General features: G+C 40.5%; 1 protein-coding gene across 2 annotated transcripts in view; it reads left to right on the plus strand.

Moving 5' to 3' along the window:
- The window catches only part of LOC140477454 (elongin-C), a 29,932-nt gene extending 15,251 nt beyond the window's left edge, over positions 1–14,681 (plus strand). For both annotated transcript variants that reach the window (XM_072571387.1, XM_072571385.1), the window contains exons 2-4: positions 5,905–5,962; positions 8,722–8,865; positions 12,360–14,681. In XM_072571387.1, the coding sequence (XP_072427488.1) occupies positions 5,959–5,962; positions 8,722–8,865; positions 12,360–12,550 (339 nt within the window). In that variant the 5' untranslated portion in view covers positions 5,905–5,958 and the 3' untranslated portion in view covers positions 12,551–14,681. The remainder of the gene's footprint in view (positions 1–5,904; positions 5,963–8,721; positions 8,866–12,359) is intronic.
- Positions 14,682–14,964: the final 283 nt, after the last annotated feature.

Below are 14,964 nucleotides of genomic sequence, written 5' to 3' on the forward strand. Positions count from 1 at the left end.
AATGCAAGGTGCTGCATTTTGGGAAAGCAAATCTTAGCAGGACTTATACACTTAATGGTAAGGTCCTTAGGAGTGTTGCTGAACAAAGAGAACTTGGAGTGCAGGTTCATAGCTCCTTGAAAGTGGAGTCACAGGTTGATAGGATAGTGATGAAGGCGTTTGGTATGCTTTCCTTTATTGGTCAGAGTATTGAGTACAGGAGTTGGGAGGTCATGTTGCAGTTGTACAGGACATTGGTTAGGCCACTGTTGGAAGATTGCATGCTATTCTGGTCTTCCTATCGAAAAGATGTTATGAAATTTGAAAGGGGTCAGAAAAGATTGACAAGGATGTTGCCAGGGTTGGAGGATCTGAGCTACAGGTAGAGGCTGATCAGGCTGGGGCTGTTTTCCCTGGAGCGTCGGAGGCTGAGGGGTGACCTTATAGAGGTTTACAAAATTATGAGGGGCATGGATAGGGTAAATAGGCAAAGTCTTTTCCCTGGGGTCGGGGAGTCCAGAACGAGAGGGCATAGGTTTAGGGTGAGAGGGGAAAGATATAAAAGAGACCTCAGAGGCAACTTTTTCACACAGAGGGTGGTATGTTTCTGGAATGAGCTGCCACAGGTGGTGGTGGAGGCTGGTACAATTGCAACTTTTAAGAGGCATTTGGATGGGTATATGAATAGCAGGGGTTTGGAGGGATATGGGCCGGGTGCTGGCAGGTGGGACGAGATTGTGTTGGGATATCTGGTCAGCATGGACGGGTTGGACCGAAGGGTCTGTTTCCATGCTGCACATCTCTATGACTCTAAGCCCCATGCAATAAAGGTCATCAGACCATTTGCCTTCATTATCCCCTGCTGCACTTGCATGCTTACCTTCGCGACTGGTGCACAAGGACATACAGGTCCTGCTGCACATTCCCCTCTCTCAATTTACAGTTATTCAGGGAGCAATCTGCCTTCTTGTTTTCATATATCTGTTGCCATTGTCCTTCTAGATGGAAATGGTAGTGGGTTTAGAAGATGCTTTGTAAAGGATATTTGGTGAATTTCTGCAGTACATCTTATAGATAGTAGTACACACTGCTACTATTGATAATGGGTGGTGGAGGGAGTATGGATGTGGTGTCAAGTGGCTGCTTTGTCCTGGGTGGAGTCAAGGTTCTATAGTGCTGTTGGAGCAACACCTTTTCAGGCAAGTGGGACATATTCCATCACATTCTGACTTCTGCTTTGTCAATGATAGAGAGGCTTTGAGAAGTCAGGCGATGAGTTACTTGCCGCAGTAGTCCTAGCCTCTGACCTGCTCTTCTGGCCACTATATTTATGTGGGAAGTCCAGTTGAGTTTCAGGTCAATGGTAAACCCAAGGATGTTGATAGTAGGTGATTCAGTGAAAGCAACTGAATGTCAAAGGGCAGTGGTTAGATTGTCTCACTGGAGATGGCAATTGCCTGAAATTTATGTGGCACAAATATTAATCACCACTTGTCAGTACAAGGAAAAAGTGAGGACTGCAGATGCTGGAGATCAGAGTCGAGAGTGTGGTGTTGGAAAAGCACAGCAGGTCAGACAGCATCCGAGGAGCAGAAGAATCGACGTTTCGAGCATAAGCCCTTCATTAGGAATGAGGCTTGTGGGTCGGGGCTGAGAGATAAATGGGAGGGGAATAGGGTTGATAAGAGGTAGCTGGGAAAGCAACATTGGATGAAGATGAGGGAGAAGGTGGTAGGTCAGAGGGGACACTGATGGACAGGTGCGGAGGGTGGTGCCGAGTTGGAGGCTTGGGACTGGGATAATGTTGGGGGAAGGGAAATGAGGAAACTGTTGAAATCCACATTTATTGTGTGTGGTTGCAGGGTCCCAAGGTGGAATATGAGGCGCTCCTCCTCCAGGCGTCGGGTGGTAACGGTTTGGCAGTGGAGGAGGCCCAGGACCTGTATGTCCTTGATGGAGGGGGTGTTGAAGTGTTCATCCATGGGGTTGGTGGGTGCAGGTGTCCCAGAGATGTTCTCTGAAACGATCCACAAGAAGGCGTCCTGTCTCCCCGATGTAGAGGAGACCACGCTGAGTGCAACAGATGCAGTAGATGACATTGGTAGAGGTACAGGTGAACTTCTGATGGATATGAAAGGATCCCTTGGGGCCTTGGATGGAGGTGAGGGGAGTTGGTGTGGGCGCAGGTTTTGCACTTCCTGCGATGGCAGGGAAAGATGCCAGGCGTGGGGTGTGGGCTGGTGGGGGGTGTGGACCTGACGAGGGAGTCGCGGAGGGAATGGTCTTTCTGGAATGCTGATCGGGGATGGGAGGGAAATAGATCTCTGGTGGTGGTTGGTTGCTTTTGGAGGTGGCGGAAGTGGCAGAGGATGATGCATTGTATGTGAAGGTTGGTGGGGTGAAAGGTGAGGACCAGGGTTGTTCTGTCCTTGTTGCGTTGGGAGGGGTGGGGTTCAAGGGCAGTGGTGCATGAAGTGGAGGAGATGCGCTGGAGGGCATCGTCAACCACATGGGACATTGTGATCGTGGAAGAAGGAGGCCATCTGGGACTTTCTGAGGTGGAATTGGTCATCCTGGGAACAAATGCGATAGAGGTGGATGAATTGGGAATAAGGGATGGCGGGATAAATGTGTATTTCAACAGCTTCCTCATTTCCCCTCCTCCCACATTATCCTAGTCCCAAGCCTCCAACTCGGCACCTCTCTCCGGACCTGTCCATCACTACCCCCTCTGACCTATCACTTTCCCCTTCAACTTCATCCACCTATTGCTTTCCAAGCTACCTCCCCCCACCCCCACCCCTTTCCCATTTATCGCTCAGCCTCGACCCACAAGCCTTATTCTTGATGAAGGGCTTATGCCCGAAATGTCGATTCTCCTGCTCCTCGGATGCTGCCTGACTGCTGTGCTTTTCCAGCGCCACATTCTCGACACTTGTCAGCACAAGTCTAGATGTTGTCCAGATCTTGCTGCATTTGAACGTGGACTGCTTCTGTATTTGAGCAGTTGTGAATGGTGCTGAATATTGTGCAATCACTAGTGAGCATCCTCCTTTCTGACCTTTTACTGGAGGGAAGGTCATCGGTAAATCAGCTGAAGATGGCTGAACCTAGGACACTACCCTGAAGATCTCTTGCGGGCATGTCCTGGAGCTGAAATGACTGACTTCCAACAGCCTTAATCATCATCCTGTATGCCAGATATGACTCCAATGAGCAGAGAGTTTGCCCCCTGATACCTATTGGTTTCAGTTTTGTGAGGACTCCTTGATGCCACACTCAGTTGGATGCAACCTTGATGCCAGCTCACCTTTGGAATTCAATTTCTTTGTCCATGTTTGAATCAAATTTAGTGACATCAGGACCTGAGTGACCATGGCAAAACCCAATTTTGAGCAGCTTTTTGAGCACATGCTGCTTGATAACACTGTTCATGAAACCTTCCACTGCTGGAACTTGGAGTACCTTTCAGACTTGAGCAATCTCTTCTAATGTCTTGTGTTGGATTCAAATATCTCAAATTTTGAACCACAAGCTAACTACAGTGAGGGCTATTTGAGTATCCCAGCATATCCATCCAGAAAGACTGAACAGAGCCCAATCCAATCTGTCTGTAAACTTTTCATTATCTCCGTATACGTGAGGAATCAAACATTGCAGTGTCACATCGATTCTCAAATGATTCTGGGGTGTAAAGGATTTAAACTCGAATGGATCCAACATTCTGCTGAACATATCCTAACTTGCACCAAGTGCTATGTTCAAGTTCCCCCAGCACTGGCCCTTTCTAGCTCTGTAGTCTTCATCAGGCCTACAAAAACAAACCTGCTCCTATATTTGAGTCTCTTGTACATCTTCCCACTTGGTTCATTCACTGTCGATAGCTGTGCCTTCAGCTGACTCGGCGCGAAGCTGGAGAATTTCCTCCCCAGATAATTTCGCTTCTCTACGCTTATCTCAATGTATTTCTGAAGTATGAGAAAAAAATATGGATGACAAACAAAAACATAGAGAGATTAGAAAAATGCCATAAAGTGTGTTTTTAAGGACGGTTATTAATGAGATTATAAGCTGTAACAAATTTAGGAAGACATCTCCAGAGCACTGTCTGACAGCAGGAAGGGTTGAAAGGATAGGGGTACACAAGAGGTGGGATTCAGGTAAAAGAGCTTGGGGAGTTTGGAGTTATTTCAGGAAAAGTTGAGACCATTACCAGATGTAAATGAAAGGATGAGAGTTTTAAATTTGGTGTCTTGGGGATTTGGGAACCAAGGTAGGTCAGAATAGGTGGCAACGATCGTCAAAATAGCAATTTTCTGATGTGTAGCGATCACTATCATTTGCTACTCTCTTCCTACTTTTCAAAGCTGCAACCTGGCACTGCCTTTCTGGCCTGGACGTCTGATCCCAGCTTCTTCTGAAATGTAAAACATACCTGAAATCCATCTGTTTGTGCCTAACGCAGGATAATAGGGGGAGATACATACCACCGCACCCTGTTTTTACAGCATCAGCTAAGTAAGACTTCAAATGTCCCAAAGCTTATGATTAAAAGTACTATTTCCAGCCATAATAGTCAGTAAAAATGTTTTCCAAAATAGTATCTTTAATTACTAATTGATTAGTGACCAGCAATTTTTTTTTGTTGACTGACTGCTCATCCACCAAATATTCATGCCCCATCATAAACTCCTGATAGTGTTCACCACCTCCCTCAACCCCCACCCACGAGTGCAAATCCACTCACCTGCACGCTCTCAATGTGCATGGCTACCCCGAGAATGTTTTTATCATCCTATGACCCCTCCCCCCAACTCGTGTTTACCCCTCCCTCTCCCTCTCCCTCTCCCAAGCTGACACCCCTTACACCAATAGCAGCACTCCTTGTTGCAATTCAAACTCTCTAACATCAACCAGATAAAAGTCAGGAAATCCAGGAATTGAGTTGAGAGACGGAGCACAGGGTGGAGTGAGCATTTTCTGTGGCATAGTGTGGGATTTCTATCTGTGGTGCAGAGGGGGTTGGGGTCTGGGCAGGAGGAGAGCATGTACGTAGTAAAGGAAAAGGGGGCAGGAAGCCTCACAGGGAGAGGGAGGTGAACATAACTGGGTGTGTGTTTAGGGCTAATGTAAGTGTTAGATCGTTTTGATGTTCAGCTGATTTGCTTGTAGTTATGCTGCTGAGCAGCTTTTATACCTCCAGTAAGCAATTTTATGCAAAAAGCAGGTTGACAATGGTGGAAGCAGCTCAATTTTCTATGTATCTGGCCAATCCTAGAGCTATCCAAGCCTGGTTAAAACCAACAATCAAAAGTTTAAATATGTATGTACTTATATGCATTTCCTCACAGTCCCAGCAATGCACGTTGGGTTGGACATTTCTCCCCATTTCAGAAGATTTGGACATCCAGTGTGGATGGAATGCAGGTTTAGATGTGTTATAATACATAAAGTAAGTGAGACCTGCTAGTAGAGCTGATGGAGGTAGCAAACAAATAGATGGAAGTTTTGACGGTGCCTCAGATGATGCCTTCAGTCTCCTGCTCCAACACAGTTAGATATTTTATTCAATTAATTCTTGTTCAGAAGAATGAGACAGCCTGAGAGTTTTCAGGTTGTGTTTGTACACTTTGATTTAAATCAGTCATATTTTTATTATGCATATGTTGCATCTCAGCAAGCTTGTGTGGAGCATTGGGAAAATGGTTTAAATTTAATTGTATCCAGGCTTCTGTCTAGTTTGTATTACTGTGCTATGTGTTTATCTAGATACCAATGCTATTAGCTGGTTGCTTTTGTAAACCATGTGAAGTGATTCCCAGATGTACCATTATAACCTTTCTCTCAAAATAATTTTTTTTTGTATATTGCAAAAACTTCTCTCTTATTTACAGATCATTTGTTTCTTTTGTTTTAAACTTCTAGGATCCCATTTGAAGATATTTTTCAAAAAAGCGGGAGCTCATCATTTTATTGAAAATGGGCAAGTATTATCCTGGCACCTTTGTTGGGTGATGTGTTGTGTGTAGTTTTTCTTAAATCAGCATATGCTGTGTACTACATGTTGAATTCTGTTTTAAAAAAAAGATCAGAACCTCATTCTTTAATATTTGCGTACTTTTTAAATCCCAATGCTTATTTATAACCTAGATGCTATAATAGCAACTTATCTAAAATTGTCAATGATACGATAGTCTTAAGTGGAGTAGAAGGAGGTATGAAATTACAAGATATTGACAGGTGTATGGACAAAACTATGGCAAAAGGATTTCATTGTCCACAAGGTCATCTATTTTAGGTGGAGAGGGATAGAACAAAGCACTGTCGAGAGTGTGATGCTGGAAAAGCACAGCCAGTCAGGCAGCCTCCAAAGAGCGGGAGAATCGATGTTTCAAGCATAAGCTCTTCATCAGGAATGACGCTCGAAACATCAACTCTCCTGCTCCTCGGATGCTGCCTGACCGGCTGTGCTTTTCCAGCACCACACTCTCGACTCTGATATCCAGCATCTGCAGTCCTCACTTTCTCCTAGAACAAAGCACTTCCTACTTCAACAGATTATTTTGTTTGGACAACAGACCTGTGAGTGAATCAGCTATGATTATGAAGCTAGACCTCTGATCAGCCTTGATCGTATTGAATGGCCGATCGAGATATTTTCAAATCGACCTATGCAGAGATGTTATGGCACACCTCTGGTGCAGGTGGGATTTGAACTGGGCCTTCTATGGACTCTACACCACAAGAATCCTCTGAATGGCAGAACAGCCTTCAGTGTCTGAATTACTGGCACTTGTTCCTACGTTCCTAGTTCACTTTCAAATACAGCTCAGGCTGTAAAACGGTACAATTGCTGCTTGCTTTCCACTAAGAATTCTGGAAAATAACTTGATTCGTTTGTTTAGCAAACCACATTTAATCATACTTTTTTTTTATTGTGCTTAGGATCAAGGATGTAGGTTTAGAAATTCTGTACAACATTAGAAGTTCAATGATTCTGAATTTTATTCTCACCAAGATAAACAGTGAAATTTAATAAATCTAGTACTTTTTTTGGTTAGGTACTTAATAAAAGGTTATGAAGACTGAAGGTTGTTGTATAACTCAGTTTGGTTCACCAGTATGTTTCAAGGAAGAGAATTTACCACTCTTGGACTGAAGGTGACTCAAGGCCGACACTACACGGTTTACTGTTACACAAACGATAATTTTGCATTTCCAATGTCACCCAAAAAGTTAAAACATTTTGCTTTGAAAGTATTCTGCTTTCATGGTACCATATTACACTTCCAGGTCCACTAATTCACATTAATTTAGTCATTCTTCTTTGATTAGGTTAAATTGCTTTAGAGCACTGTATTGAACTGAGATCTTGAGCATGTTGTTGCTGACCTGATATTTAAGTTATGCATCAAGTATTTGGCTTCCATGTGATGGCCATCAGTTGGAAAATAAAATTCTTCCCCATTCCAAACATTTCAAACTTTACTTACAAATTGGGTTGTCTGCTATCTATAATATCTGTATATAAAATAACTTTAAATGTGCTAATTGGCTGAACTGCTGAAGCATTAATCTAAGTATTACATTTGATCATGTTATACAGCAAAGCTGCCATAGTTGCAGAACACCATAGGGCTGATGTCTCATGAGAAAGAGACAACTGGGGGTGAGTTTAACCTGAGGGTCATTACACCTCAGATGAAGGGCAACATTGGCTCACCCGGAGCAGGAATTGAACCCAAGCTGTTGGCATAATTCTGCATCGCAAAGCAGCTGTTCAGCCAACTGAGCTAAGCGGTATCAAATAGTAGTGTTGAGGCTTTGCTTCCAGATGACATATTTCAACCAGCATAAATATGCTGTTCCTTTCAAAGTGTTATTGCAACAATTCAAACTGTTAAATAAGGTAACTATCTAAACTTCTAAATGAATTGTATCCATGAAGGTATTGTATGTTGAATCTGAGGGCATTTGTTCCTACATTTGTCTGCTTCTACGAATATTTTATTTAATATTTATCTTTTGGGTATTTTATAGTAGAGATATAAGTTTTAAAGTTCCATTTGACAATTGAACGGTTGTACTTCTGCACTGACTATGCCCGAACCAAGCTGATCCAGTGCAGTTACAACACTGGCATCTGTTGCACAATGTGGAAAATTGCCCAGGTATGCCCCATCCAACCCAATCAATTAATGCCCCCTAACTGGATCCTCAGCAAAGGTATCATCAATATGCCATGAAGTAACAATTACTCAGCAATGACCTGCTCGCTGATGCTCTGTTTGGGTTCTGCTAGGACCACCAGATCCCCACCAAGCCACAATCATTGCTGAATTGGAACTACGCTACTGTTCCTTCATTGTTGCTGGGTCAAAGTCCTGACCCCACTCTGACAAACAATGCTCTGGGTGTATTGACACCACATGAGATTCAACAAGGCAGCTCAGCATCACCTCATGGAGAGTTAGGAAGCGTCAATAAAAGCAGGTCTAGCCAGCAATGCCCACATCCTGTGAGTAAATGAAAGGTTTGTTATATTTGATCTGTTGTAGTTACATCTGTTTCAAATATAAAAATCAGGTAAGCGTATATTACAATTCACTGTTTCAATCTTAAAATTACACATTTCCACAAATTTAAAACCTGTATGTTAATGTTAGTATATATCAGATTTGAAACAAGTTAAATTAAATGAGCGACATAAGTTTTAATTAAATGTTCTGTTGACATTTATAGATGGGGAAGAGAGGACCTATGGTGGCTGTGAAGGCCCTGATGCTATGTATGTAAAGTTAATCTCCTCTGATGGCCATGAATTTATTGTAAAACGAGAACATGCATTGACCTCTGGCACTATTAAAGCTATGTTGAGTGGCCCAGGTATGTTGTATTCTCTCTTAATTATCCACAATTAGTAACATGGGGCAGCTGAGTCTGAGAGTCCATACGTTTAAACTTCTAATTCTGAATCCACTCTCCCTCCTGTCTGCCATCCCAATCTAATTTAAGATTAGCAGGAGAATTTTCTCTATCCTCATCTGTTCAGATTCCTGACTGAAATAATACAGGAAACAAAATTCTTCCACCCATCCTGTCAAACTCGACCCTGTTATGAAATAAACTATTTGCTTTTGAAAGTAAAGTAATATTCAGGAGGCTTCTGTATGAATGGGCAGAACCATATATATGTAGGTAATTGATAGGGTTAGAGGAGAACTATCTTTAATCATAGCTAATTATAAGCAGCGCAAGACCATCACAACGAGCTATACTACTAAATATCTTAACCCTGTTTCATATCCCCATGCCCTAATTTACAACACACATTTTTGCAACCTAAGTAAAAATGCATGATTAACCTTAATATGCTTTGGAATTTTACATAATTTTCTAGACAGAGTAAGTGGAAGCTGAAAGTGGGCGTGGTTTATTATGCTTAATGTTCTGAAATTGTTTGTGAGAAAATAATGTTAGAAGATTACTACTATCTTCAGATTTCATGAAAATGAACTTATGACTATAATGAAACTGTAATTTAAAATATATTTATTGGCAACATTGGGATTGCAAATAAGTTTATTTCCAACAAAATTCTCCCAGTTTCTCTGCACTGAAGTGCAATTTGAATATTACAAAATATTGTCAGCTAAATGCATATTTACTGCTTTTTTTAAAAAAAACTCATCCATGAATGTTTAAGTTTTAGTTTCCATTAGAGAATAGATATTGTATAGAGAGCTTTATAAGTCTGATTGTTTACCATCCTTCTCAGTCATTTAGGCTGAACTGCATTATTTACCAAAACGCTGAAGATTAATTTAAAATTTTAGCATCCAGTACGTCAGGCAACAGGAACAACTTAAATGCTGAAATAATGGATTAGCTGTCTAAAAAACAGGGGAACCATTGATATGCTGCATAAATATGTTGATTATAGATATTGCTATTTCTGAGTTGAACATCGTTTCAGATCTATGGTTAGTTATGGTCACACCTCAATCAATGATATGACGTGTTTTCCCAAATGGATTTTTTCCTGATATTTCTCTGTCTGACCACCTGGCTAATAGACCTTGGCAGCAGTGATTGCCATTCCCCTGAAACTGCCTTGAATTTTCAGGTCAATGTAGAGTGTGTATATACACATTCAAGAAAAAATACAGCATATCCACTTATTCTGAGCTAGAGGTTATCTATGAACGTACCACAGAAGTTCAGCTAGCAACAATTAATTTTATAAATAAATGCCAGAAGCCATTAGACAATTTGATTTGCAGTAGTAACTGGAAGTAGAAGTAGAAGTAGAAGTAGAAGCAGAAAGTGGAGGCGGTTAAATATAGTTTATGTTCTGAAATATTTTGAGAAAATAGGAGATTGCTGTTATCTTCAGTGTTTTTGTATGCATATGTTTGAAAATTAACTAATAAAATTCACTGTAAATAAATTAGTTACGTAAAACTAATGTTATGTTATGCATTCATGACCAGTTTAGCAGATTGGAAGCAATCAATGGTTGGCTTAACAATTTTTAAATCCCCTTTTGCCACACATATATATGAAGTTTGACCATTCTCTTTTTTTAAAAAACTTGCACGTAATATGGCCGGAATTCTCCTAAATTGGAACAATTAGACTTTTAACTCTTGCTTTCAGAGACAAGAGTCCAGTGACCCTCAGAAGAAGGGTCACTCAATCTGAAACATTAACTCTGATTTCTCTCCATGCATGCTGCTAGATCAGCTGAGTATTTTTCAGCAATTTCACTTTTGATTTCTGATTTCCAGCCTTCACCATTTGCTCTGTACTTGCATACTCAGGGGAACCTCAATTATCTGAATGAAATGGGCGGGCAGTATTGTATTTGAATAACTGATTATTCAGTTAATTGATTCAATGCCTCTCCTCTGGGGCTTGGAGTTTTCTGAAGTTTCCTTTTTCCTCTCTCTGCCTGCCTTTCTCTCTGTGTCAGGGCTCGTTTCTGAGCAGACACACACTTGTGTGTAAGGGACCTGCCACATTGCTGATGCCTCCCCCCCCACCCCCCAAAAATCAGTTCAATGGGATTAATGCAATGAGCACTTGCTAAGTCCGCTCCCCATTCAGGAGACTAGCAGCACACTGCACGTGGGACCCCACACCCTGTCCACACGCCCCCACACCCCCATCCGACCTGGCCGCCCTGCCCCTATCTGCCCCACCCACTGTCCACCTTCGCCCCCACACCCTGCTCCGCCCAACCACCCCCCACGCCCCAGGGCAGCCAAACTGGACACCAATAGTAAGGTTGCTGGTGCCTTTGTGGGGTGAGTCTCAAAATAGCACACGCACGCACATACGTACACACACACAACCTTTTTACTGCAACTTTTTGACAAGTTCCAACTTTTGCCCTGTACAGGACAATGTTGGAGAGATTATTTGGGGAAGGAGGGTTTACAGTGCCCCCTTGTCTAGAACTCCAGGGAAAGATTGGGGAAGGAGAGAGAGAGAGAGAGAGAGTGGGCGATCAGTGGAGATGGTGCCTGTGCTCCTCTCGATGCCCAGGACTGTTCTCGGCAGCATTTCAGTAAGCTGGGTTCATTTTTAATCATTGTTAACAAAAGACACGATCAGTGTTGGAATCACCTTTTTGATGTAATGTTTCTATCGAGACCTTGAGATCTTCTTCGAATAATCCGAAATTCGGATTATTGACATTCGGATAATCAAGGTTCCTCGTAAATTACATAATAAAGCTTCCTGACAACAAAGAGATTTGCTTAGCTACCAAAATAAGAATTTTGGTCAGAAAGGGAAAAGCTCTACAATGGATTACAGCTTTTATTGACCGTTCAGGAACTGGCTCAAGCAGCAGGATCACTAAGTTGGAGATGGTATCCATCCTGAATGATGCTTAACCACATGTCTTGACTGAGTTTTAAGTTCTCAACCAATGCTGCTTGATAGCTTTGTTAAAGGACAACAAAGTTAATGTGTGTTTCGTCTTTCAATCTTGGAGAGCTCTACAGCAGAGTTTATACAGGAATATATTCCCATCTCCCATGCTTCCAACTGGAGGAGGATATACAGAACAAGATGCACAGTTAGAGAACAGAAGCATGAGAAGAATGATTATTGAAAATTACAAACCTGGTGCTTTTTATTATAATACATTTGGTATCAACAATGCTGTAAGTCTTAGCGTTATCCTCCTATCTGGCTGTAGACATTTCCAAACGTATGTATGAGTTGAGAGTTGAAAGAGTAACTATTTTGTAGGAGTCTTATTTTTTTTTTAAAAGTCATGATGGCTTAGAGTGTGATTGAACATTTCCTGATGAGGAATAATCAAAATCTTAAATGCAGTATTTTAATCTTGGTTTTTAATTTTTCAGGACAGTTTGCTGAAAATGAAACAAATGAAGTAAATTTTCGTGAGATACCATCCCATGTGCTATCAAAAGTATGCATGTATTTTACCTACAAGGTCCGCTACACCAACAGTTCTACAGAGATTCCTGAATTTCCAATTGCACCAGAGATAGCACTGGAACTGCTGATGGCTGCAAACTTCTTAGATTGTTAGAAAATAAAAATGTAACTTATAACCCAAAATAAGATGTTAAGCTTCTGTATTTAACTACTTGCACAATCAATAAGTGACTTTAAAATGGTGTTGCAAATATGTGTGATAATTCGCACCAAAATCTTTTCTTTTCTCCAAGATGTGTTTCTTTCTTCAAAGGTTAAGTAAAAAAATAATGGGATCCTTGGCTTCTTGTATATTACACAAATCAGACATTTTCTTCCCTCCCATATGTTCTATATTGGTGTGCAGATGGTCTCCAGCTGTTAACTTTGCTCAAAGTTTCACAGGAAATTAATAGTTGTTGTCCTATGTATCTATACTGTACTGTTACTGTGCTGATACAGTTCCCAGCTGAATTTCCATCCGCTACCCCTATAGAATTGTACAGTAATAAAATGTCTTTAAAGTACTGTAGCCATATTGTATTAGTATGTAACTGCATTTGCTCTAAACCACATCATGGAGCTTCTGTCAAAACATGAAATTTCATTTTTCTAGTAGTTTATGAATAATTCTTGAGTTTCTTTCGACTCCTTTATTCCTACTTGAAGTTGCTATTATCCAAACAGTTCTTAAATTCGAGTTCCGCTGTAAATGGTTCGTAATTACATTGCCTCCAGGTTTGTTTAAAGTTAAAAGAGATTGCGACTACAGGTAGGTATAGTTTATTGAATGCCTTCTTGGTTTCATTTTTTTTAAAAATAAGCTTAATTCGCACAACTAATTCAAAAAGCAAAATGTAAACCTGATAGGAGCCAATGGGATCCCTTTGAATATTTATCTATTACTTCAATTTCTTCAGAAAATCTGTTTATTTTCGGATTCTGAAATTTATGCACCAGTGGTCAACTTTCATGTTTGGATTGAAATATATCAGTACGAGAGAATGGAACTGATCTGCATTTTTTCAGTAACTGTGAAAAGAAATTCAGTTTAACTATAAGTCGACATAATTAAGAATAATTCTCCCATTGTTACTCTAAACTCTGAACATAATTTATTGCATGGTTGTTAAATTTCTAATTCTTTTACATGCTTTTTAAAAAAAAAATTTGTTTGAGCAAAATTAGTGCCAAACTAGGAGCTTATGTACAAGGAGTACACCAAAAGTTTTATTGGTGCTGTCCAAAATTCGCTTCATGTTGAATGCTTCCAGTAAAAAGAAAGTAGTTATTCTGTTATTTTTAGTGTGATTCCAACCCAAATGTAGTTTCTATTAGGTTGATTGCTAATTCACCCAAACATTGTTTATGTGCAGAATTTACACTAGAATCATATCACAAGATTGTAGAACCACTAAGTGGATCAAGGATCCAGCATGCAATATGTGCCTGTTTACAGGCTGTTTATACAGTAGCAGTGGCAAAGATTTGGTAACAACTGAACTGGCAATGAAACAGGATATGAAAGAATAAATGTCAAAATATTTTAAGAGGCTTGATTGACTTTGAGCAGACAAGGAAATTCATTGTTTCAATACTGAGATGTTCAATACCTAGTATGTGGTCATGAATGGTCTACTCTGATTTAACCTAATGTAATCTCCCATATCCTTACCAAAAACTTTGCATTGCACTTTTTACTTTTATATTTTTATACCAAAATATATTATTCTGGCTGAGTATTGAAATTCATATGTGGATAGACCAAAGCTACAGAGGTAGCTGTCATTGTCCCACCTTCTCCACTGCATTCTCCCACCACCCAGCAAGCAATCAGATATGTGAAAAACATTTTTAATAGCCAAAATGATTATTGAACTTTCCGGGTCTCATGTCTGACAAATTTGAATGTGGATGGCTGTATGTTCACGGATGAGCTGATACATTTGGGCTCATATCTCATTGGCAAATTTTAAAACTGCTAGTTTTGAAGTTCCAACTTCTGCAGTGCTGTCCAATAAAGTAGTTAGTCCTGTTAAAATCATCATGTGTCATAGTATTCCCTCCATACTAAACTGTATAAAAGACTGTTGATCCTATTTGAACACTGTTCTGCAGTTCTGCAATTGGATAATAAATACTGGGAATTTTAATTCAAGAGCTGTTTTGCTGAAAAGGCATTTTGTGTGTACATTTTTATTTTTTAACCAGTATAAACATTTATTAAAAGTGTTGCTTATACTGTGCCCTTCCTGTACATTTCATGTGACATATACATACTTTGTCATAATCTTTTAAAACTTAAACAGTTCCATTCCAGTCCACATTATAGATTGTTTATTGTCAAGCCTATGACAACTAGTATGGCTAGTTGATTCTTTCATTTAACCTCTGATCCCTTCAGCTTAATTATTCTATCTCACATCTCTGGTGCTACTCCACTTGCTTGAGGTTTTTGTTTCAATCAAATTATCTTTCCAGAATGTTCTGCTCTGTAGTTAAAATGTTCCTTCACCTGTTAGATTTTGC

This window comes from Chiloscyllium punctatum, chromosome 5, assembly GCF_047496795.1.
Source record: "Chiloscyllium punctatum isolate Juve2018m chromosome 5, sChiPun1.3, whole genome shotgun sequence".
Taxonomy (NCBI): Eukaryota; Metazoa; Chordata; class Chondrichthyes; order Orectolobiformes; family Hemiscylliidae; genus Chiloscyllium; species Chiloscyllium punctatum.